The following is a 24,640-nucleotide window of genomic DNA, read 5'->3' as shown; positions in this document are numbered from 1 at the left end:
TGTAAGCCACCTTGAGTCTCCTTACATGGTTCTTTCATTCCCTGCTATAATCCACACCAGAAATCTGTCACATTGTTCAATGAGAAAAAAAAATTCTTTGTGTGCATTCTGTACAGAATCTGGCTATTAACTTTTTTGTTAAACAATATCTGCCCCATAATATATTTAATGCACATTGTGGATCATCTCAATTTCAGTTCAGTTTTTCAATGGTAACAGAAATAATTAATAGCAAATAATGAAATTATTATCCTTAGTTTGTCATAGTAAAATTAGATGATATCTATGTGTGAAGGCATTATTTGAGGATATATGAAGCTGAATTAGTTGTTAATTTTAAGGAATATAAAATAGCTTAAAATCAATTTAAAGTTAAGGTTTTAAAAGCATAATGCCTTCTAAGAATTGTGTATTGATTTTAAATACAACTATCTAATTATATATGCACGGACTAAAGTATGAAGTCAACCTCTTTATAAATGCCAGGAGGCCATTTTTCAGTAATAGTTCAGATGCTTACGGGAAACTAGCCTGCTGGATTGCATGAGAAGAAAATGGCTTTTGAGGTTATTTACAAGTTTTGTCCCATGGACAGTGCCATACATCAATAATAGGTATTTCTGTAGACTAAGTCTAAGTGTTTCTACTTATTGTGCATTATAAATTTTACCATTAAATTTTTGCTATTATTCATCTTCTTTATTTGATTTTGTCATTAATTGTAAAGCTTAATGTGATTTACGATTTCCATTTCAATATTGTATTTGCATCATGCCATTTTCTATTATTTTGGGGTTTTTGTAACACAACTAATCAGTAATAGAAGGCTGGAATTAAAATAATGAGAAACCTGTGCATGGCTAAATTATTGAAATTGGTAAATTCATAAGCATTTGAAAACCTTCAAATTCTACTTTTTGTATTTTGTACTAGTATTTTATCAAGTAGTCTTGATAAAGCATTCTGGTGGTAATTTGATAAAGCATGGTGTGATTTTCTAAATAGTTCTGATTTCTAAAGAATTGATAGAACTGAAGAGTTGCATACCACAGAATAGTATATTTTCTGGACTATTCCTGCCCATTAACCTTTAAGTTTAAATCCTGCCATGCAGTGAATATTCAGGAAGTCTCTGCCCTATGCCTCAGCTTCCCTTGACCATCTTGACTACTTGTTTATATAGAACAAAGCATTGCCTGTTCATATTTACAGGAAATCTTTTGATATTAATACTGCAGTTTGGTAAGAAACAAGTGATGTTCTGCAAGATTGTGTAGAGTCCATTGTAAGAGAAAGGCAGGCTAAAAGGTCTTAATCACAAACACACAAATAATTTTATAGAAACAACTGGAGAGAAAAATAATAGTTTGGGGGTTTTCACCAAAATTCTATGCACATTATTTTTCTATGTCAATATTACTCTTCCATGTCTTCTCTTGATTGCACTCCTGAAGATATTGAACTTTTACCATTTGTATTTACTTCATTTGTAAATCTTTCTCACCAAAACTCAAGTTGGATTACAAAATATAAATATGAATTAAAACAAACAGCAAAGACATCCAATAAAGAATTCTGTAGAACTAGGATAACAGAGGTTAAACAAACAAAAATGTGTCTGGGACAATAAAAAAACTGTCTAATGCATGACATGCCATAATATAGAAAGTGTTTATTTATTTACTGTATGTATAGTCCGCCTTTCTCACTGAGACTCAAAACATATCACACAGTGAAAATCAATAACAGTCCACAAAGAAACATCTAATAAACACAGTACAGTGGAACCTCGGTTTTCATTTCATTTTTCAGTGAAAAATTTGTCTCGGTTTTCATCGATTTACTTCGGTTTTCATCAATTTGCAGTAAGGTGCAGGGGTTTGTGCAGGAAAATCACCCGGACAAAATTGTTGCAGGCCATGTCTGCAACTTGTTTAATGACAATGTCTTGCCTCAGCATCTTGTTTAATGACAATGTCTTGCCCCATTTCAGACAAATCTTAAAGAGGCGTCAGAAACAGATCTCTTTGGACAGCTTTCTGGTGCGACATTGGTCCACTGGCTCTGAAGCTGGTCCTAGTGTTATTGTTTGTTACTGTTTCTTCATTAAACACTATTTTTATTCACCAAAAATGTGTTTTTGGTATGTTTTTTGGCGTGCCTAGAACGGATTAATTGGATTTACATTGATTCCTAGGGAAAATTTACCTCGGTTTTCATCGGTTTCGGTTTTCATCGATTCTTTTCGGACGGCTTACCAACGAAAACTGAGGTTCCACTGTATAGGTCAATACAATCAACATGAAGATACATTAAATGAGTAATGTCTGTGCCTAGGATTACCAAAATTTGTGTGAGCAAAGCATATTAGGCATGATACATAGTGAATATAATGAAGAAAAAATGGTATTATGTAGGTAGAAAACAGTGAAACAACACTTTGATAACATCCATCAAACTGATAATACATCTCATACATAGTGATATAATCCATAGTCCCTTTTCCTTTATGCAGCACCTTCCTGAGCTAATCCTTTTATAGTATAGCACTAGTTTTCTTTATAAGTAAGCCCTTCTGAATAATGTCATTTTAATTTGATCTTCTTGACTTCTGACAGGCCATTCCACAAAGAGGGGCACAACAGAGTGGATGGGTGATATGGGTGGTTGTTGACCTTGCCTATTTACAGGTGGCACCTGCAGAAGGTCATAAGCAGGTAAGCATGGTAGAACATAGGAGGAGAGATGGTGCTGCAGATATGAGGGTCCAAGACCATGCAAGGTTTTGTACATTATGGTGAGTAGCTGGAATTGAACCCAGTAGCTGATAGTACCATCCTAAGCAGAGCTATGCACTTCAGTGCCTCTCACAGATATAAAGAGGCTCAAGATCTCCCCACCCCCCAACCCTGCTCCGACTTTTTTTTTTTTTTTTAGTCTCCAGCTCCAGTGACGTGCAAAACATGGTTGCTACCACTATATTAATTATTTTAAAAGAGCCACTCTTGAATTTTAAAATGTTTCAAAACATTCCTAATCTTGAGATCTGCTAATTCTATATAACTGTGTTCTGGTATTAAGTGAATTTTATTTAAAACTGATAAGATTCTTCCTTAACGCAAAAAAATCAGCGCTATTGGACATGAACATGAAGTCTTACTACAAGAAATGCTTTTGGATAAAAATATATCTTTCTTAGGTAAGATCTGATATTAAAACCTAGTGATTTAATGTTGGGAATCCTAGTAATTGTTTACATAAGAAGAAGAAAATAAGTCTCCAAAGATGCCCTGTACTAGGTAGTAAAGAGAGGCTAAGAAATGATTGATGTAGTACATGTTATCTTTTATTGATTTAGGCCAGAGCAGGAACTCAGTTACCTAATACCCCATACAACACGTGCACAAGCTAGCAATTAATATTTTATAGAGTAAGTAGCTGGAAAAAATGCTTTAATATCAGCTGCTGTATTACTTTTGGTGTCATGAGATATTAGCCATAATCTAGGTCTTACGAGACTTAGAAGGAGGCATAAGAAATATTAGCTGCATAACACTTTATGTATTGAAAAAAACCTGCAGGAGGGATTCACTTATATCTTTTGATATATACAATATATACACAAGTGTACTAAACCTTCTTGCATTGCCTCTTTAATTATGAGGATGGTAAATGTTAACCTATATAAGGATTTCACTTTTGTCATATTAAAAGTATCACTTTTTAAATACTACATTTAACATTTGCTTACCATGATTATTATTTAAAGGATCGTTTGTCTTTTTGATTTTTCCCAGCAAGGCATGATGTTTTTTCCCACCATTGGGATTTGTTGTATTCAATGATGACATCTCAGCATGAAATAATTTTTCCCCTCTTATTGATCAAGAAGAGCCTTGCAACAAATGCTTAAATCCAACGAAAAGTAGTTTTTTCCCCTGATGGAAAAGTCCTTGTTTCTGTTAAAAGCACTTTTAAAATTTTATTATTGATAGATGTGGTGTTGGTTTGCCAATGCAACTATGTAATTATATAGCAAAAGAGAAATTGGAACCACTCACTATAACATCTCTGTGCATATAAAAATGCAATTTATTATTAATTTCTGGAATTATATAGCATATATATTGATATAATGGGTTACATCCTAACAGTTCAATCCACAGGGGGGAGTCATGGAAGCAGCACAAAGGACACCTAACACCGATGGTGTGGCGCTACGCAGCTCCATGGCATTTGAATACATAAACTACTGCTATACGAGAGCTGATCCCGCTCATGAGCCTGCCCTGGCACTGGTGGGGCTTTCCCAGGGTGAAGCTGACTTTTGGCTTAGGAATTTCCCCTTTGACTGGCATAGACATGTGGCACAGCCCAATGTGCTGCAGAGGGAGTTTGCAGGGTGGCTGGGAATTTCTACCATTTTTCTGGGGTCTCTGGAACCCCTTTAGGGGCAGTATGGCTGTGCCACTGCAGCGTTGTCCCTAGCTGCCATGAAATTGCCCCCTCCCCCCATGTATTGCACTGCCTGTCTTGTTGCACTTCCTCGCTTTCTACAAGATTCCTGCCTCTCCTCCCGTCTTCCTGCAGACCCTTCACATTTCATCATATGTCATTCCAGCTATCTGACATCCCTATTTTGGAGAAAATACCAAGGGGCAGTTGGACAGGGGACTGTATACATTTCTGACTGTATACATTCCCTCCAAAAGAATCATTGACAGACTTGCTTATTTTACTTGGTCTTATTTTATTTGGTCTTTGGTCCTTTGATATCTGGAGAGCAAGGGCATACATTATAGGGAGGGACGGAGGGGTGGCATGCAAAGGAGGGGAGGGAGGGGGCCCGGCCTCTGGACATGGCCCACCCACCCTAGCAGAGGGAGAGGGAAGGGAGGGAGGGGGAAGGGTGGCATGCAAGGGGAGGGAGGGGAGCAGTGGCATGCAAAGGAGGGAAGGGAGGGGGCCTCGCATCTGGACATGGCCCACCCACCCTAGCAGAGGGAGAGGGAGGCATGCAAGGGGAGGGAGGGGTGGCATGCAAAGGAGGGGAGGGAGGGAAAATTCAGTTACGTAAGAGCAGTTGCACTTATGGTGCTTGAGGTTCCACCACATGCATTTCGAAACAGAACTCTTGTTTGGTTTGCTGTCTTGCACAAAGTATTCAGACAATATGTATCTTTTAGGGCATGGTAGAGTTTGCGGTGATACACAGGTAAAAACTGGTATCTTGGATAAGTTGTTACAGAGACATTAATGACTAAATGGCAATAATTTTTTAATCACTTTATGGCAGTATAAAATAAAAAGGTACACATATACAATAAAATGGTGCAAAGCCAAAGCCTCTAGTTGCTTATTTGGAAGTAAATCTTAATGAGTTCCATGGATATTTACATTAAAGTATGAGTACAAATTGTAGACTTAAGCCCTTGTACATTTTATGGAGACTGAGATGGTAGAGTTTTGGACTGTCATTCACAACTGCACTGAAGGGGAATGTGTAAGCTAACGTGTCAAAAGAAAGATTCAGTACAGAACCTCACTAAATTTTCAGAGGAGAGTGGAATACTTTTATTTGTGAAAACATTTCAACAAATCAATGTGCAACAGGATTATGATACTGTGCTTATTTTCTTTTAATTATTAAAAAGACATTAGATGAAGAGATAAAATCAGGTTGGAACCTAACAATACAATCCACAGGGAGGCAGGTTCCATGGCAGCCAGAGATGGGGTGCTGCCGTAATGAAGCTGTGCCACTTCTAAAGCGGTTTCAGACAGTGCAGGAAGGTGAAAAGAAAGAGAAATCCCTTGCTGCCCCACCCCAAAAACCCATACAACCCAATAGGCTACACCATACTTTTTAGTGGCAGAAGTTGGCAGTTGGTGGAGTTATGTTCCTGTGCTGAAAGCCCCTTGGAAGCCAACTAAAGTTGGCTCCACGCCTGGAAATGCCCTTGGATAGCACCCACCCATGCTGGTGTGGGTTCCTGCACCAGAGGAGCATTGCTGCAGTGATTACACTGTTAGGTACCCTTGCTCAACCAGAAAGCATAGGTGTGCACAAAATTGGAACTGCATTTTAGCTGAATCCACTATTTCTGGGGATCCTCTTACCTTCAGAAATAGTTTTATTTGTGGCATGTGGTTCTGCAGATGGTGAAGGAAAGGGTGAAATAATGCATTCCATTCCAGTCACAGTTCTTTGGATCTTACCCATGGTTCCAAAGTCTTTTCAAAAACATTTAGAGCACTATCATATCAAAGCCAGTTTCCAAAATTTTGTCCCTTTCTCTCAAAATTATTTAATATTTTATAGTGGAGGGGCACACTTTGAGTGCAGCAGTCATAATTCAGTGTGAAGCTATGCGGGTTAAGGTTGGCTTATCATCTTCCATTGAGTTCTGTGGCATCATTGATGGACGAAAGGGTGGGGAGTGTGTTTGAGAAATGGGACTGAGGGAAATGGTGGACGTCTCTGTTCCATTTCATCAAATTTAATGGGTCTGTATTTGTTAATGCTAATATATTCTCTTATAAGGAGTATTCTGTCTTTGGGAACTAGAAGCACATTGTGTGCTAGATCAAATGGAGAACTGATTTTTCCATAGATACTTTGGAATGAAGAGCAATACTTGCTTGGCTATGAAAATTTTTCTATTGGTTTTTTTTCATGGTTTTTTAAAAAAACTGTTGCATAGACTGAAAGGGTTTTATATTTCATTGGCCGTTTCCGCACGGCCACCTCGCACCCCCACCCCGGCAAGAGTTCTGGCGGCGTGGGGGTGGAAGCCCACTGGCACGCAAGTGTGCGAGCAGGCCAAGCAGAGGCCGCCGCAGGAGAGGCGGCTCCGCACGGAGCCGCCTCTTCCCGCTCCTCCGTCCGACTCACGATGTCCTCGTCGTTGCCTGCTGGCCGTCTAAGCCCCGCCCACGCTGCCCTCCGACCCCTGGAGGTCGGAGGACAGTGTGGGCGGGGCTGCGACGGCCAGCAGGCGACGGCGAGGACATTGTGAGTCGGACGGAGGAGGGAGACAGCGTCTTCCCGGCGGCGCAGTTCGCACCGCGCCGCCGGGAAGATGCTTCCTCCCCAACAACAACCCTTTAAAGGGTTGTTGTTTAGGGCGGCCTGACGCCGCCCTTGGGGGAAGGGAAGCGGAGTCAGGTCGCCGCTGCTGGAACGGCGGCTTGGGGGCGGCGTTTTTACCGCCCCCAGGCCGTCGTTATGGGCCGTGCGGAAACGGCCATTGATACAATTAAGATACTATGCTTGGACTCCAAAAAGTAAATTGTATATGATTTTTTTGAAATTGGTGGTTAGATTCTATGAAGTTCACCATGAAAATGTAGGATGTCTTTTTTCTCTGATGGTGATTTTTATTCCAACAGTAGGTGTTGTAATAATTTTGCAAGACATATAAATTGAGAGAAAGTAGAGCATGTCTGCATTGTGATATTACTGTTTCTTAAGGTTATGTTTAAATAGAGATGCAATCAGCTAAAATATTACTTTATTTTCAGTATTTTTCAGTTACAAACTACAGTGTGACAGTTTGAATTAATGATGTTTATAATGAAGACATAAAAATGCAGAGATGACAAAGAAGCATTTTTATATTCATGCTTCAGGTTTGCTAAGAAGGTTCATTTAATCTGACACAGCATTGCATGCATAAGAGAGAATATGTATGATTGCATTAGGAATTCGTATACCTGTGTTTAAAAGAAAATTAGTTATTCTGTTGTCTGATTAATAGAATAAAACCATTGTTTATGACATTCTTTATATAGCTGAAGATCAACTGCGTGCAAAGGGTTATGACAAAACACCAGACTTCATATTAGAAGTGCCAGTTGGTAAGCCTGTGAGGTTTTTTTGCTTTCGTGAGTGAATCTGTTTATACTGAAATACTTACATTCCTAATGATATTATGCCAGACACAGCATAACAATGTATTAAGCACTGACAATAAAGAACCAATTCTTCTAAGGCTTTTTTGTGGAAGAAAAGTCTTGAATGTAAGTAGCGATTCAAAAATTATCTCCCAAGCTGACTGATGAACCTTCTCTATGAACAAATCTTGTAAGCATCTAAATGTGGATATATTCAGATTTGTAAGCTGTTGGGCCAAGAAGAACATCTTAAAATATTTCTTCTCTTCATTCTAAGCTAAGATATATCTAAAACACTGTTCCATCCTGAGGCAGCATAAACTGTTCTTTCTAAGACATCTTACCATTCTCACAGTGCAATCCAAAAGGGGAGGGGGGAATTCACAGGACGGACTGGCCTTTATGACAGCATGTCTCCAACATACGTTGATGTAAGGGACAGTTAGCTGGTGCAGGCCCCCACCATTACTCCACTGCATCCCGCAGCAACCTCCTGTCAGAGCAACCAAGGTGCAGGCTTCTGTTTTGGTCTAGGTGAATGAGCCAGTTTAGTATGGTGGTTAGAGTGTGAGACTTGGATCTGGGAAACCAGATTTGAATTCCCACTCATGTTATGGAAGCTAGCTGGGTATTCGTGGGTCAATTGCATTTAACATATGTCACAGAGTTGTTGTAATCAGAAAATAGAGAAGCAGAGAATGATGTAAACCACGTGGGAGAAAGGTGGGCAATTAATAATCAGTGGATAGTGTTAAGAATTGTGTGTCTGCTCTGTCAGCTGCAGGTGGAGACATCTGAGAAGGAATACCTGAGAAGGCAGAAGATTGTTGGAGTCCCTAGATTCAATGTCAGGAAGGAGCTAATGCAGTGGGCAGACATGATGTCTTTGCAGGAGGGTTGGGAGGGCACTGGTAGGGAAAGCAGGCAGTTGAGTCAGGTCCTGGATGCTGTGGCAGGAGAATCAGAGCTCTGGCTGAGCACCTAGAATGCAAATTGAGTGGAAGCAGCTGACAGAGGGGAAGCAGTCCTGTCTTAAAGGAGGGATGCTTTATCTTGGGGCACATGTCTGGAGCATGTGGCTGTGTCTGTGGCAGCACCTGCTGATGTTACAAGGAACAATGGAAACAGCCAGGAGGACATTAAGAAAATATGTACTAGCACGACTGGCCATTTGTCCGCTAGGAACAATGGGAGACACTGGCAGCCAGAAATTTCAAATTACTTGCATGGGTTCCATTGCATGACATTACTTTACTAGAAAGTTACAGTGAATGCAGAATGGATTTCAAATTATGGTCTCTGGACACAGATAGATTGCTCTGGAAGTGGAATAACAGCACCCAGAGTGAAATGATGGTCATTCCAGTCCCAGACCACTTCTGCTCCTTTGAGGAGGCTGTTGGGAGATCTGAGGATGGTGCTGCATGAACCTGCACCTGAGCCCACCCTGGACTGGACGGAGGCATGTCCTCTGGTGAGCAGATGACACCTGTCACTGGACAGACTGTTGTTGTTGTATCCCTATGCCCTGTTCAAGGTGATGGCAGCCCTTGCTTTGCTTTGGCTAAACATCTGCTTGAAGTGTCCATGAGAAAGAGATCACTGGGGCCCTTGCCACCTCTGTCTTCTGCTCAGGGACTGCTAACAGGACCCAGTCCCTTTAGAGAGGTGGGGAGTATTCTAGGGACATGGAGCTATATAGCAATCAAAACCCATGGATGTGCATTAACTATCATGGTGCAGCTAATCACTTGCACCATGAGAACAAAAGATGCATCCAATAAATGATAGTTAGGTCAAAAACACTCATCTGTGGCACGCTTACTAGCAGTCCACACACTATTGGCTATTAATTGGTTTTCTCTTTTAATACAGAGAGAAAAAGAATGGTCTTTTTCAGTAAGTTAAATAAGTTCATTTAGGGCCTGCATTAACAGAATGACTGAGCATTGACACCTTTGACTTGACACATTGTAGAGTTCAGGTTCTTAGTATGATGATTTTGCTTTCTCATACTACTTGAATTTTCTTGTAGCCAGGTATGTGAGTATGAAGTATATAATTCACAGAGTGTATGATCAGGAATATTAGTGTCTGATAGATGAAATTCTTATTGCTCTCAGACTTCATTGTATTTTGATGGCCAGTTTGAGCAAATAATTAATCCAGGTTGAGATTTCTGTCATTTGTTTTCCAAAGTATGCTGTCCATAAGTTCCACAATACTAATTGCTTACCTCTCTGTGGGGATGGTAGTGCATTCGTTGATGTCATCTAGGAATTCACCTGTGGGTTCTATGTCAACATGATAGGCCAATGAGGCCACCACTTGCAAATTAAACAAATACTTAGATTAATTTTCACAAAAAAAGTTTAATGGAGGTGTCAAAAACCAACTCAGGTAATAATGGTCATCCTCTTTGCCAGTAGAAAGAGAGAACCTATACAGGAAAGGCTTGTGACTGGATTTCTGCTAGAATTTCTCTGAATCCCAATATGAGTGATAAAGAAATCTATAGCGAAGTCACAGCAGGAAAAAAATTCTGCAAGGACTTTTATACTTGCTAGTATTTATTTTTATGTGTTCTGCCAAGTGTATACAATCCACAGCTTCCAGTTCTGTTTCTGTTGACTGTGGTGCAAAGCTGAGTGTCAGTCAAGACTGCAAGAATGAGCAGTGGCATAAAGCAACTTTAATATGTTTCTAGAAGCCCAATTCAGAGTTGACTGGCAGGTGGGGACAGTGCTGCTATGGCACTATACCACCCTCTCCAAAGGGCTTTCCCACAGCACAGGAAGCCCAAAACTGCAAAAGGAAAAAAAAAAGAATCCAAGAATCCCTCATAGGGACTAAGAGAGATATGCCACAAAAATCATGGCATATCTCTGACACTAACTATGTTGGCGAATAGGGTATGGGCAGGCAGTGGAAGCCGACTAAGTTGGCTCCACTTCCACCACCTCTGGTCTGCCCCTTAAAAACCCCTGGCCATGGTGGTGTAGCTTTTTATGCTGGCAGGCCTAGGTAAGGCTTCTGGTCAGGTGCTGTGGAGGTGCCCAGCCCTTGGGGTAACTAACCTCCCCCCGCCTGTGCATTTGCCCCTTGCACTGGTGGGGTAGACATTCCCACCGGCACAGGGGTGTGCTGGCTCCAGAGAGAGGTCCTCCAGCCTCTGAATTGGGTTGCCCGAATGCAGTCCTAAACTGAATTAATGTCCTTCTTAGCACATTGGTTTCAGTTGACTTAGAAAAATGTAACTCTGCTTAATGTTACACTGTAATTTATTCCAGAACAAACAAAGATTTTATGGTAAGACCTCAAGCTGCTTTTCCTTAACACTATAAATAAAATACAAGGAAGTAACTGTAAATTTAAATATTCCATCACTACAATTCAGAGCTGTTATTTTAGCCTTTCCTGGCTTCACTTTTTCTACTTCCTACCAAGTATATTCTTTAAAAATATGTATTGACTGCTTTTCTATAGAACACACAAAATAGTGCACAACACAATTATACAAATTTTAAAACTGAAACAGTAAAGCATTGACCCCACTCCAAATAAACTAAACATATAAACACTATTATTGTACTGATCTCTAATCAGTGATATGAATCAATAATATATCAATTATAAACTACTTCAGCAATTCATCTTTGAAGTTCTGAACTTCAGTTAACTGATGTAAATATTAAATAGGGAATATGTTAGTACCATCAGACCCACAAAGAAATCATCACAGACCTAAGATTGAATGAAGAATGTGGAATGGCCTGTATCTCACACTTTTCATGTAGAAAGCCCAGCATCTTTCATTAAAGGATCCCAGAAAAGTTATGTACCCCTGTTTCCCCGAAAATAAGACCTACCCCGAAAATAAGGCCTATCATGATTTTTCAGGATTTTGAAATATAAGTCCTATTCCAAAAAGAAGCCCTAGTTACAGATTCCCCAATGCAGCTGATCTGGTCACTTGGGGGGCGCAAAATCATGGGAAAAAATAAGGCATCCCCTGAAAATAAGCCCTAATGGATCTTTTGGAGCAAAAATTAATATAAGACCCTGTCTTATTTTCGGGGAAACACGGTACCTGAGTTGTTAAAGCTGTATCAGAGTATACAGTACTGGTTTAGTATAAGGTTACCAGCAGTCTGGGGAAAATGTCTTATTTAATAGTAGTATAATGGGATGTTATTTTCTGGGTGGTATTATTTACATCCATGTTATAAAAAGCTTCAGCTGCCATTTCCATATATTAAGCCTCTGTTAAAGGGACATTTTCTCCAGGACCGTTGGCAACCCTATCTCAGTATGAACGATATATCATTTGTATTGTCGAAGGCTTTCACGGCCGGAATCACTTGGGTGCTGTGTGGTTTCCGGGCTGTATGGCCGTGTTCTAGCAGCATTCTCTCCTGACGTTTCGCCTGCATCTGTGGCTGGCATCTTCAGAGGATCATCTTCAGATCCTCTGAAGATGCCAGCCACAGATGCAGGCGAAACGTCAGGAGAGAATGCTGCTAGAACACGGCCATACAGCCCGGAAACCACAAAGCACCCAAGATATATCAGTTTCTTGTAGTCAAGAAATACTTCCACCCCCCACCCCCACCCACCCCCCAAGCTGAACAGTACAGAGTTGTAACCAGGTATTTTTGGATATTCAGCTATAGCCCAAAACCACTGTTTCCCTCTGGAGAGGTGTGTGCTGGCACTTGGGACGATGGAGTACCTCTAGCAGTATCTAAGTCTGGGTGGAGAGAGGTCAGAAGCATTAACCATTAACACCATTAACAGTGTTATTCTGTAACTTTTTACTGGAGCTAAGTCAAGATCAGCAAATCAGTCCTAAGTGGTGGTAGCTAGAAAGCTTTTTCCTTGAATACTGTTATTGATTATAAATGGATGATGATGATGATGATGATGATGATGATGATGATGATGATGATGATGATGATGATGATGATGATGATGATGATGGAGATGGAGATGGAGATGGAGATGGAGATGGAGATGGAGATGGAGATGAGTGGGAAGGAGCTCAGGATCCCAAGTTTATAGATAGGTATTCTATCAAAAAACTGGTTAGACTCTACCATTTGTGTTTTTTGGGGGGAGCCCTATGACCTGTAGCAGATAAACATTTATCAACAGTTTGATACTGATACGAAACAAAATTAATGTCAAGTAGGATTTCACAAAGTTGAGCTGCAGGAAAATATATTTGCGTGGAGTCTTATGGTGCTGTTAATTTTGGCACCATTACTGTTGGAAACAATACAATGGGAACAAGATATTAGGGGAGGCATGTTCCCTTCCCCAGTGCTCTCTTTCTCATATAAGCTTCATGGTCTGTACTTTGCCCCCATTTTTGTACTTTGTGGAAAGGTAGAAAATCAGAGCAATTTTTTCACAGACACTGTAAACCTATGCATCAATGAATATTCTTTAAAGATACAAATGCTCTTAAAGAGGCAAACATTCTTTAAATGCTTGAAAGACATGCAGTAACTATATAGTTTAAATCAAAGTACTCTGCTGTAGGGTGATGAATAAGATAAGAACTTTTAAATTATTTTTAAAAATTGACAGATCATGGATTTATTTTAAAATAGCAACTTTTCCCATGTAGCTGTAGAAGGACATATCATTCATTGGATTGAAAGCAAAGCCTCATTTGGTGATGAAAGCAGCCACCGAGCCTACCTTCATGACCAGTTCTGGAGCTACTGGAACAGGTATTCTTTTTTTCAGTAGTAATTTTATTATTATTATTATTATTATTATCATCATCATCATCATCATCATCATCATCATTATTATATTATTATTATTAATTAATAAATATTATGTCTGTATACCACCCTCCCCCGAAGGGCTCAGGATGATGAACACAATATACAGACAGAGCATAAAATAGAATCGACAAACAACCAGGAATAATTAAATTATGGCTCTGTATATATTAAAACTAAACCCCATTAAAACTCAGCGTTCTAATTACAAAAACACAATAGATGGCATCCCACAGCCTAAACCCCCTTAAGAGGGGCGGATGGCAGGGTCCACTGGTGTTATGAAGGGGGAGGGGGCAGTCAGCGGCCAGCCTCCCCAAAAGCCTGGTGGAACAGCTCGGTCTTACAGGCCCTGCGGAACTCACCGAGATCCCGCAGGGCCCGGACAGCTGGAGGAAGAGCGTTCCACCAGAAAGGGGCCAGGGCTGTACAGGCCCTGGCCCGAGTGGAGGCCAGCCGCATCATTGAGGGGTCTGGGACCACCAGCAACATATGGGACATATGGGGCAATTTAACATTTGAATGACATATTAAGTCATTTTCTGAGGACCTCCCAAATTGTGGAAATCATATGAATACAGCACTTCAGTTGAAGTATTGAAGATATAGACCTCAGGATTCTCAGGACTATACCCTTTTCAGGATAAAGATGACAGGAGATTTGTGAATCCATCTGCCATTTCCTGGACCTTCTTTGTTCTAGAATGCTCCACTTGGGTGCTAGTGTCTTGAGGACAGAACTACATAGGCCCTATGACCCAATGGTCTAAATGGTTCTAAATACGTTTTTATAATCTGACTTGGGTATCTTTCTGAATAAATTTCCTTTTGAATATTTAGGGTACAGGAGTAGTTGCTTGCTTTCAATTATTTTCTCTTAGAAGTACTTCAAGAAAGTGATGTGTTCAAATTAAATGACTTTTGTTCATGTTAGTCTGTTGTGACAAAGTAAAATGGAAATCAAGTGGCACCTTTAAGACTAAGCAAGTTCAGACTCACTTCTTACAGATACATACAAAATACATATTTTACATAAATAGTAAGGCCAAAGACAGGCATGCAGAATGTCTTAGTTAATATATGGTCTTAGTTAATCCATGGTATCCACCAGGGCTTAGTGGAGCTCCTGTTTATATTTGTAAATCATTGGTACATATGCCATTCTGTCTCTTACGGAGTGGCCCTCATAAGAAATAGGACGTCAGTGAAGCATCCTTTTCTGAACTCATGAAGCTGCCTTATACTGAATGGGACTGTTGGCTACACTGAATGACATCTACTTCTAAGATGATATGTATGAGACTTCTTCATCTCAATCATAATCTACATTGGACTTTTCCTCTGTATACATTTATAAACATCTAACAGGCAGATAGGAAAAGTATTCCCAGTCAGGTGTTCCAATAGCACAACATTCCTTCTTAAACCTCTCACTGAAGAATATCTAACATTCTAATCAAATATATCCCTCATGATTTGATGATGAAAAAGCCTGTCATTTCATATTAAAGGAATTCAAGTAGTCTTATGAGGATTAGTCTGTGTCCCCCTACTGAGAACAGAAATGTGTCATACTTGTAAAATTTGGAAGGCACGTAAGGTATCCAAGCTGAGTTTAGCCAATCTGTTATGTATATACGCGAACTATTTAAAGGACATGATAAACTGACTGATATACTTTATTTTGTTTTCAATTTATACGAATTACTGAATACTAGCCAAAACTTTGCACTTGCATACTTATGTGGTACACCAAAAGTACACAGTATCAAGAAGAGACAAATCAATTATTAGTTAATAACTGTTGTCAGTAATGACTTACAATAGGTGATGATGCAGTCCATTAATTTTTCCAATTTTTTTCAAATCTGATTGCAACAAATCTAGATTGTATTTTTACCGGGTCTCAGGAGAAATGTTGACTCTGTTATTAGAAGTAAATTCACTGCATTTGAAGAAGGTACTAACAAAATTTCTTCTTTGACACCAATATTAGAATAATGATCATTCTACACAATGAGATCAGCATTTCTTAGACATCCTTTAAGTATGAGTTACAAACCTTCCATCTACTGAAGTCTTCTCCATTTAGTTGTAATAATGTCTTTAGTATTCTGTATATACTACATATACTCAAAGGGGGATTAGAGTTCTCAGGTAACAGAATACTCCAAATTTTCCAGGTGAATTTCCTTTCAGTTAGCATAGCAACACAGAATCCTTTGCAGATTCCAGTTTAAGCCCTTTGAGGATTGCACTACAAGTTTCTTTTGTAAAACACAGGCGAAGGGATTATAACTAGGGATGCTGCAAATTTCACCAGAAATATTCTTGACTTTTGAACTTACAATGTTCAAACATGGTGATCAGATCTGTTTGGTTCATGCTGAGGAGCCATGAATGCCTGCTGAACCAGATCCCAAAATTGGGCATGTACAAAGATATGGCTGATTGGTGGTCCCTGGATTTAGATAGAAAATGTCAGGATTTTTGAGATTTTGGAGTGTCCTTTCTGTGAGGTACAGATGGCCTTCACTTTCATAGTCATGAGAAAACTCATCTTAAGACAGGCTTGTATGAGAGTTGACTATTGTGATTGCGGCTGTAGACTTTTTAGCAATTGATGCCGTTCTTTTTTGTGTTACATGTGCTTGTTTTTTATTATGGTGCATTTTGCATTGGGGAGCATGCAGAAAAGCAAAGTATAAATATTTTAAATGACAAAAATAAAATCATCTCATAAAGTTAACAAAAATTCAGTAACTAAACTATGTTTATTAAAATTCCATACCAGACTAGTATAAGTTGACAAATTTTAGAAGTTCGTTGTAACGTTTACCATAAATTTACAAAAATGAGGAAAGAAACAAAGAACACACAGCTGTTAACTTTCTGTGATTGTATTGGAAATGATATTATCAGTTGATTTGTTGAAGTAAAGTTATGTGTTAGTTTTAGGGAAGAAAGACATTCTTCCTTAAAAACAATGTCAATATTCTCTAGCAGTTTAGGGATATAAAAAGTTTTATTGGTGAACTATAACATGGTGACTTAACAGAGTTAGTGGAAACCTTGAGAGCTGCATTTGTCAACCATCTAGGAAAACTGTTCATGCATATCCAGTATCCAAAGCAGCCTTGGCAGTCAAAACACAAAGAACTGAAAGATCATTCTTCTTCCTGCAATGTGATGGTTTGTTGACATATTTTGACATAGTAGTACAATACTGAAAGGTTTTGACCTTACTGCAACACTTGGAATTTGGGATTGGTTAAGCTATCCAATTCTCATGGAATTTCACAAATTCCACAGTCTCTTTCAATCCCCATACTTCTCCTAGCATTAGTTAAGTAGTTTAAGAAAATGGGCTTGAATGAACTGAGGCTTACAAATTTCTGTCATTTTTTTTTCATTGAGACTATAACTGGGAAAGAAAAAAAATTCTGGGGACACTATAAAACTGCTCCCAGAAATGAATTGTATTTTTTCTTGAAACTACATTTGTTACCTTAAATGACTGCAGTAAGTGGAAAGTACACTATTGGTTTAGTGCTTAAGTGTGAGAATTTTTTTTAAATTGTGCAGGCCATGTGTGCATTCATATTTAAATAGTGATTTAATGGATGCGGTGTTTAAATAAGGCTGCAATATTATGCATACTTTCTTGGAAGTAAACCCCATTCATCATAGTAAAATATACCTCCAAGTATATATCATTAATCTGCATGTAGTATCTTTTCATAGTCTGAAACTAGATATTATGCTCTCTAAAATATACATTAACAGTTTATCCTTTCTGATTATGCAGTTTTAAAGAATATTTGTACCATTAAGTAGTTTTCTTATTCTTATAATTTGTCATAAAATCACTTCCATTTTTAAAAATTGTGATATTAAGTGTTTGCTAGCACTGTTTTTTCTAATTCAGACTCTACTGTTGTAGTAATACAACACAGAATAAATCTACACAATATGTGATTAAAATTATATTTAGGTGGTAAATTTTAATGTAGGGACATTTTTTCCAGGTGGAATATTTCAGTGGCAAACAAAATATAGATTATAATTAATAAATGTGTTTGAGCCTATTACTTTTTCTGCAAGTAAACAGTATATCATATCTACATTGGTGGAATTGTATATCCTTATATTTTTCTCTACTCTTTCAAATATTGTCACATCATAGGAAGCAATCCCATAATACAGACAGATCATTCAGCTTCCATCTACATTACCGCAAGGCTTCAGCTCCAATTTCCTTGGTATTTCTCATTCAGATTAGACAAGCATCTAGGCTTACATACGATAAGAGCTGACAGCATAGATTCTGCTATGTTTGCCAAAGGCCTGGTCACAGACACTCCACTATGTCAAAAAATGTCATCCCCCACAGACCTTACCTTTCAGAACTCCTTGTAATTTTTAATTGACATTTACATCTGACATTTTGAATGTACATCTTATTGCTGGGTATCTATTTGCATAAGATTAGTAAAAAAGAATTTTCTGTAGAGTACTGAAACATTTTTTTTTTATTTAAAAAGGTATTGATGAAACTCAGGATTAGTTTCATTTCTTTTTATTTTTGTGTAATTGTATGAGTGCTTTCTTAACCAACTTAAAAATCTTGATTGAGGAAAAATTAATTGACAAAATGCAATCATGTTAAGTGTAGATATCAGTCAAACATTATGATAGAGGAATTTTCTTCAAGATGGTAGATACCATATTTAACATATTTTATTGCGATACACAGAATCTGGCTATTCCAAATGCAACTACTGTGAAACCCACTTAAATTATTATTGTTAAATAAAAAAGGAAGCATAGTTATTTTGCTATTATGTTAATATTTTTCTTATGTACATTTTCCTAACACAATTTAATTTTTCTTAAATTTAAGATTGGTTAAATTATCAGGATAATTATCCTTTAGTTGTAAATTAGAATCAAAAAGTTTTGTTGCTCATAAATGTCAATAAGGAAAGAATCAACTAAAATGATTTGTCATAAATGATGCTTCTTTTCTTCTAATTAGTTAATTTACATTTTACAAATTAACAGTAAAATTCAGATAGAAGATACTCAAATGGCATACCATACCATTAGTGACCTGTATTTGTATCTGCCAAATTTAAGTTAATTAGAAATGTAGATGCTGTTTGTTTTATCTGTCACAAAGCTCATCTTTAAAAAAAGGCCAGACACACTCCCCTCCAACATTTATCATCTAAATAATAGTCTTCCCAAGATGGCAACCTCATAATAAACTCTTTTCAGTGGAGTGATGGGTAATGAAGCTTGCTTGTGAAGGCAGCGAAAAATGTTGTCTAGCCAAATGCATGGATATGATGGCTGCAGAATCAGTGGACTTTCTCAGTCATCAATCTTTTTAGTAGCCTCTTATACATCTGAATATTTTGATAAATGATCTAATAATTGAGTTATCTATCTTTCTAACTATCAGAGTTGCATAAAAATTATTCTCACATTCTACTGAATATTAAATATATTAGACATCCAGTAAATTTTTCAAAAAAGGGGCCAGGTGTTGGAAGAATGCCATGATACAAACGTCTGCACTAAATTAACAAATGAAAATCTGCAGAATTAAATCTTTTGAAACTGTTACAAGAGAATAGCAAATGTAAAATCAAGTTGCATTTTAAAAAAGGACAGAAGACTATCTACAAGGCAGGAAAATAAGAGACTGAAATAGTGGCAAGTTCATAAACTGTAGTTGAAGTGATTTTGTATCTATTTCTGGATTTCATTATTTACAACTGATAGACATAGCCTGCAAATATTCTAAATGATCTTTCAACTTTTGAGCATTGCAGTTCCTGATTGGAGAATGCAATTTCTGCCTAGAATTTACCCATATTGTATATTTGATAAGTGCTTACAGTTATGTATACAGTATGGTATATTAATGGTAGATGTTATGATGCAGTGCTTGAACATCTACTTGCCATGGAGGGAAAAGTATGCATTTATCTAGTCATAAATTACACACATCTATCCTTCAGTAGCAGATAACTTGCCTTCAGCTGGTGAATAGCAGAGGTGTCGCCATGGCCATAGGGGCCTGTCCCCTGGCCTCTGCAGAGCGACGGCAGCCAAGAAAAGGTAAGAGGGACCCTGAAGCGGCGGGACCCATGCGAAGGCGGCCCCTTGGACCACTGGTGCACCAGCGCCATTCACAGGACAGCGTGCAAATGGCCCTGGGGGGTATACTGGTATCAAGCATGCCGGTGTACCGCCGTTCGTGTGTAGAATGGGCCATTGAGATGGTCAGACAATGGGAAAAAGAAGTCAACCATTTAAGGGGGATTGGGGTTTGAACAAAATCATTTTCTGTTTCTGTGGATACTCTCCAAGATCTGAAGCGACATATATATATAAAATCTGAAATTTAGATCCTTGTTTTGTTTCCCAGATAACCCTTCCTTTAGCATTTCACACTGCTTACAGTGTTCACTGAACAACCTATACATTTAGCATTTAATACAAAGTTCATATAAAGTATATAAAATGAAACGGGAACAATGCCCATGCTATAAAACATTAACAGTTGAAGAAATGCATCAGAGAAATTATATAATATCGTTCTTCCCTTGAAGGTACAGGTATATCCTTTCTTCTGTGTAGTGGTAACTGCTTTTCATGTCCTTCAAGAAGCTGTGCTTATCTCCTGGGTTTTTGAGATTTGCATATACGTATCATATGATCTGTTAGCCTGCTGTTCACAGTTGTTTTTCCTCTGTGTATGTGGCTGACAGAGAATTTGCTTATGATGAGGTTGGCTCAAACCAGAAAGCAGAAATGGTTTTATGCTTTAACAAGTAGAGACCCACAAGAATCATGGAAGGATCCCTCCTTAGCTCATTCTCCCATCCACTTTTGGGATCAAACTTCTACACCCCACCCCACCCCCACACCAAAGGACCAATAATAAAGTTGTAGGAGATGGGAAAAAGTGAAAAACTGTCTCTTCCCAGAAGTTCCTGCCTGGGTATTAGGATTCCAGGGAGAGGTTGTATTGATTGTTCCATCAACCAACAAAGTTTGTTGGGGACACAAGTGAGGGCCTTTTCAGTGTCAGCATAATAGTGATGTAACAACCTCCTCAGGGAGATGTGCTTGGCCCCCTCACTTTCAACTTTTAGAAGGCAGCTAAAGTCAATTTTATTTATGATGATGTTTGATTATTTTCAGTTCTTCTGCCTACCAGCAGTTTTAAATTATGATTTTAAATTAGTAGTTTTGTCTATTTTATTGTGTTTTATTGCAATTTGTAACGTAAACTGCCTGGAGTTCCTGTAGGGTGGAAAGGAAGCTAATCAATGTTTTAAATAAATAAATAATGGGTCCCATGTGTATGCGGGGACTTAGCAGTACCATGTGTATGTATGTGTATACCCATGTCCCATTGCCCACCACTGCTCCAAGTGTGGGCAGGAGAAAATCCTGGAAGTTCTTGCCAGCAGTGACAAACAATAGCTCTGTGGTAAAACCATACAGTTTCTACTCTTTTCCCCTGACATTTTGTTTGTTTCTGTGCTGTGTGTTTGTTCTGGCCATGGCCATGACCTTTCACAGCAGAGTAGAGATTTGAACCTGGGTCTCTCAGATCCTAGTATGAATCTCTGTTCACTGGCTTTGGTGGGATGGCTACTGTTCAACAGTAGCAAGCAGCTATACATGGGTCAGTCATGCAAGTTCTGTGGTAGCAAGTCGCCCACAGTTGCTGCCAGGCCTGGCCTCAATGCATGCTCCCTCAAAGGCTAAAACAGCCTTTACTGACAGAAATGAAGCCTGGAATGCTAGCAAAACTGTTGTGGTTCCTTTCCATATTTTCAGACTGTAGAGATTATCATTGCTGCCAAGATTATTATGACTAGTGTAGGAAGCAAAAGATCAATTCTGAATATTGTTACAATTCACACTAATTTTAATGTTCTTTTGTATGTTATATGTGAATGTGTCGTTTTCTGTGTGGGCTTTTTTTGTCAACATTACATCATTCAACACTGGTCTAAAATATAGAGTCAAGACTTAATCCTCTGTCATGAATAAGCATAAGCATTTCTGGATTTACCTTTGAATTTTGGAAGTGTAACCTATGTTGCTTCTAAGATATATGATGTGATTACTAAAATACAATTTTTTTATTATTGTGGGTCAGCAGCACAGTCAATATCACAAGATTGTGGTAGCTATGAGGATGAAAAAATGTTGTCACACTCTGTTTTTCTGAGGTTTGTCGTTTATCAGGAACAGGCAATCTGCCGTAGGAATATCTTGGTGTACATTCCTATTGGTATGGTCTGAGCCTGTCTCTTCAGGTTCCATTATTTAGGTCTGATGTGTAGTTAGTTCTTATCAAAACTAATACTATATGAAATACTAGATTTCCATTGGTCATACAACCAACATCAAGAATTTTTCAATGTAACTAATATTACTGGACAGTATCTCCTAAAACTTAAGTGTCTGTTTCAATTACATCTTCTAAAGCTTCTAAAGCTTCTTCATTGAATGCTTTGGTTAGAATTTGCTTAAGTCTGCTACACATAAACTGCTACACATGTTTAATGCCTAGATCCCTAAAATTAATACATTATTACTTTAAAACGTTTCTGTTGACAAAAGGTTCCAAGTCTCCAGAGGAGTTGTAGAAATAAGGTCTGTATCATCAGTATTTAATAGAACAAGTTCAGAATAAAGGGGGGAGGGGGGATTAGGATTTCTGAGTTCTTCTACATACGCTGTTGTTTACATATGGAAATGAGAGACAAAGGGTGCCAAAAACATCTGTTTGACTTTTGCATTTTTTGGAATTCTTTAAATCATTTGGACATATAGAGCTGTGTTGGCACTCAATTCAGTGTTCGTACACTGATTTTTATAAGAACCAGGTGTCTTTTGTATATGTTCTTGTGCTGACGTTGTGCATTGAGGAAGTCTTTACTCAGTTAGCTTTTCCGACAATGCCATCAGCATAACTGGATGGCAGAAAAAAAATCCCCATAGATAAAGACTGTGTTTGTAACTAAGGGGGCAGTTAAAATTTAGCCCGTTATAGCTAGTCCTGTCATTTGGACAAATATGTGACTCTTTTTTTCTCTTTCAGCTGAGCAAATTAGAGCTAAACAAGTCTGTTCTAGTATCTTGGAGGTGAATTTGACTTTATTATCATGAATATATTATGTATATATTTAGAGGTTTCCCTATTCTAGTATGTTAGTTAATTGATCAGATGTCTATGTATATTTATTCACTTTGTGAATTTTTAAAATTCACTTGTGAATACTGATTTGCGATGACTTGTGGTTTTAAACAAATGTATTGAACAGATAAAAAACAATACACTTGAGCATGACACCATACCTCATTGATATTTGCTTTACTGTCTATATACACAAGACAGAGAGAGCTGTATGTGTACGTATATACTAGTAATCAACATTATCTGTAGATGATAATACTATAGTTGCCTCCATCTGGTTTAGTTTATATTTTTTCTTCCTGCAGTGCTTTGTTCAACACAACTCGACATTTAGTTTGTTATGTATACTCCTAAATAGTGGCACATATGAATACTGTAGAACCTTTTCAGTACTCTGTTTCCCAGATCCCCATCTTCAAATATATACAGCAAAATTGGTAGGAATTTAGTAGTGCTCTAAAAAAGACCTACAGTAACAGATAATAATACTGCCTACATCTTAAAACTCACTGCTGAATAAGACATTCAGTATTATTTCTAATATCTTTTTTAAAATATAAACATATCTGATAATTAAATTCCAGATTTAATGTTAAATTTATAGAATTTGAATCTTAAGTTTATGCTTTTGTAGTATTCTAACCTGCTCAGGTTTGTTTGTAATCACAGGATGAAGCTGAATATTTGCTAACACTAAGTAGATTAAAAAATCATTTTGAATTCCACAGCATGTGTCCATAAGCTTCAGGTGCTCAGTTTTGTTTTCTCTCTGGTTGTGCAGTAAGTGTGCTTGTGAGTTCTGGAGACTTGAAGCTCTAACCCTACTTGAATAAAGACAATGATGACAGTGAGTTTCTGTCCAGAGTTAATCAGCTGCAGAATTTGTAAACTGCACATATGTCAAAGTTGAAAATGTTAGCACTCTAGTAGAAGCTTGAAAAGGTTAGATCTGATAAAAGCCATCAGCAGTTAAAGAAAGTGATTTATGAGACTGTAATGACACAAAATGCCTCATTTATCACTCCTATATGGATAGGCTAAGGTTTCAGTATCATACTTTAAAAACTTGACCACTTAGAATTGTCAAAATAATCCTTAATTGCCCATCGTGTGTTTCAGTTTGAATTTCCCTCACTAGTGAGTATTTTAGTTGTAATTTTTATTTCCTATTGTTAAGCTTTCCAGGTTATTTATATTTAATATTTTCTAAGAAATGTATTTTCAGCTATAACCAATTGTGAGGGTTTATGTATGCAATGAATATGAAACAAGTTTAAACTGGATAGTAAAGTGCTTATAAACCTATTATAGTGATTAGTTTAATATTCATAAGTTAGATATGGTCTTGGAACTTGGTAATATTTCACATATGAATGTATAAGGCAGTATTCCAAAGTATGATCCTCCAGCACCTGTTAATGTTCTGTTATTTTAGTATAATTTCCTTTGTTTGTTTGTTTGTTTGTTTGTTTGTTTGTTTGTTTGTTTGCAAAACTTTGACCTCCCTTTCTGCCCCCATAGGGCCACTAACAGCCCAGTCAGGTCACAAAAATCTTGGTGTATCTCTGAGGGGCTGAATTGGCAATGGAAGCCAATTAAGGTCAGCTCCACCCCTACAAAAGTTCTCACCATTTGATGTAGCTTGGGAGCACTGATGCGGAGCTGGGCACTATGGCCAGGTGTCCCAGAGCCTTGCAGCTGCTGGGCACTGACAGAT

At 38.1% G+C, this 24,640-nt stretch overlaps 1 protein-coding gene across 5 annotated transcripts in view; it reads left to right on the top strand.

Moving 5' to 3' along the window:
• Positions 1-24,640, top strand: part of CDIN1 (CDAN1 interacting nuclease 1) — a 162,556-nt gene that overhangs the window by 76,025 nt on the left and 61,891 nt on the right. For 4 of the 5 annotated variants that reach the window (XM_048486647.1, XM_048486645.1, XM_048486649.1 and 1 more), the window contains 3 exons: positions 3,132-3,199; positions 7,795-7,860; positions 13,529-13,634. In XM_048486647.1, coding sequence (XP_048342604.1) covers positions 3,132-3,199; positions 7,795-7,860; positions 13,529-13,634 — 240 coding nt within the window. The remainder of the gene's footprint in view (positions 1-3,131; positions 3,200-7,794; positions 7,861-13,528; positions 13,635-24,640) is intronic. The other variant, XM_048486648.1, reaches the window with a different exon arrangement.

This window comes from Sphaerodactylus townsendi, linkage group LG02 (assembly GCF_021028975.2).
Source record: "Sphaerodactylus townsendi isolate TG3544 linkage group LG02, MPM_Stown_v2.3, whole genome shotgun sequence".
Classification (NCBI taxonomy): Eukaryota; Metazoa; Chordata; class Lepidosauria; order Squamata; family Sphaerodactylidae; genus Sphaerodactylus; species Sphaerodactylus townsendi.
Note: the sequence above shows the minus strand (reverse complement) of the source record. Positions and strands in the feature narration are given on the sequence as shown.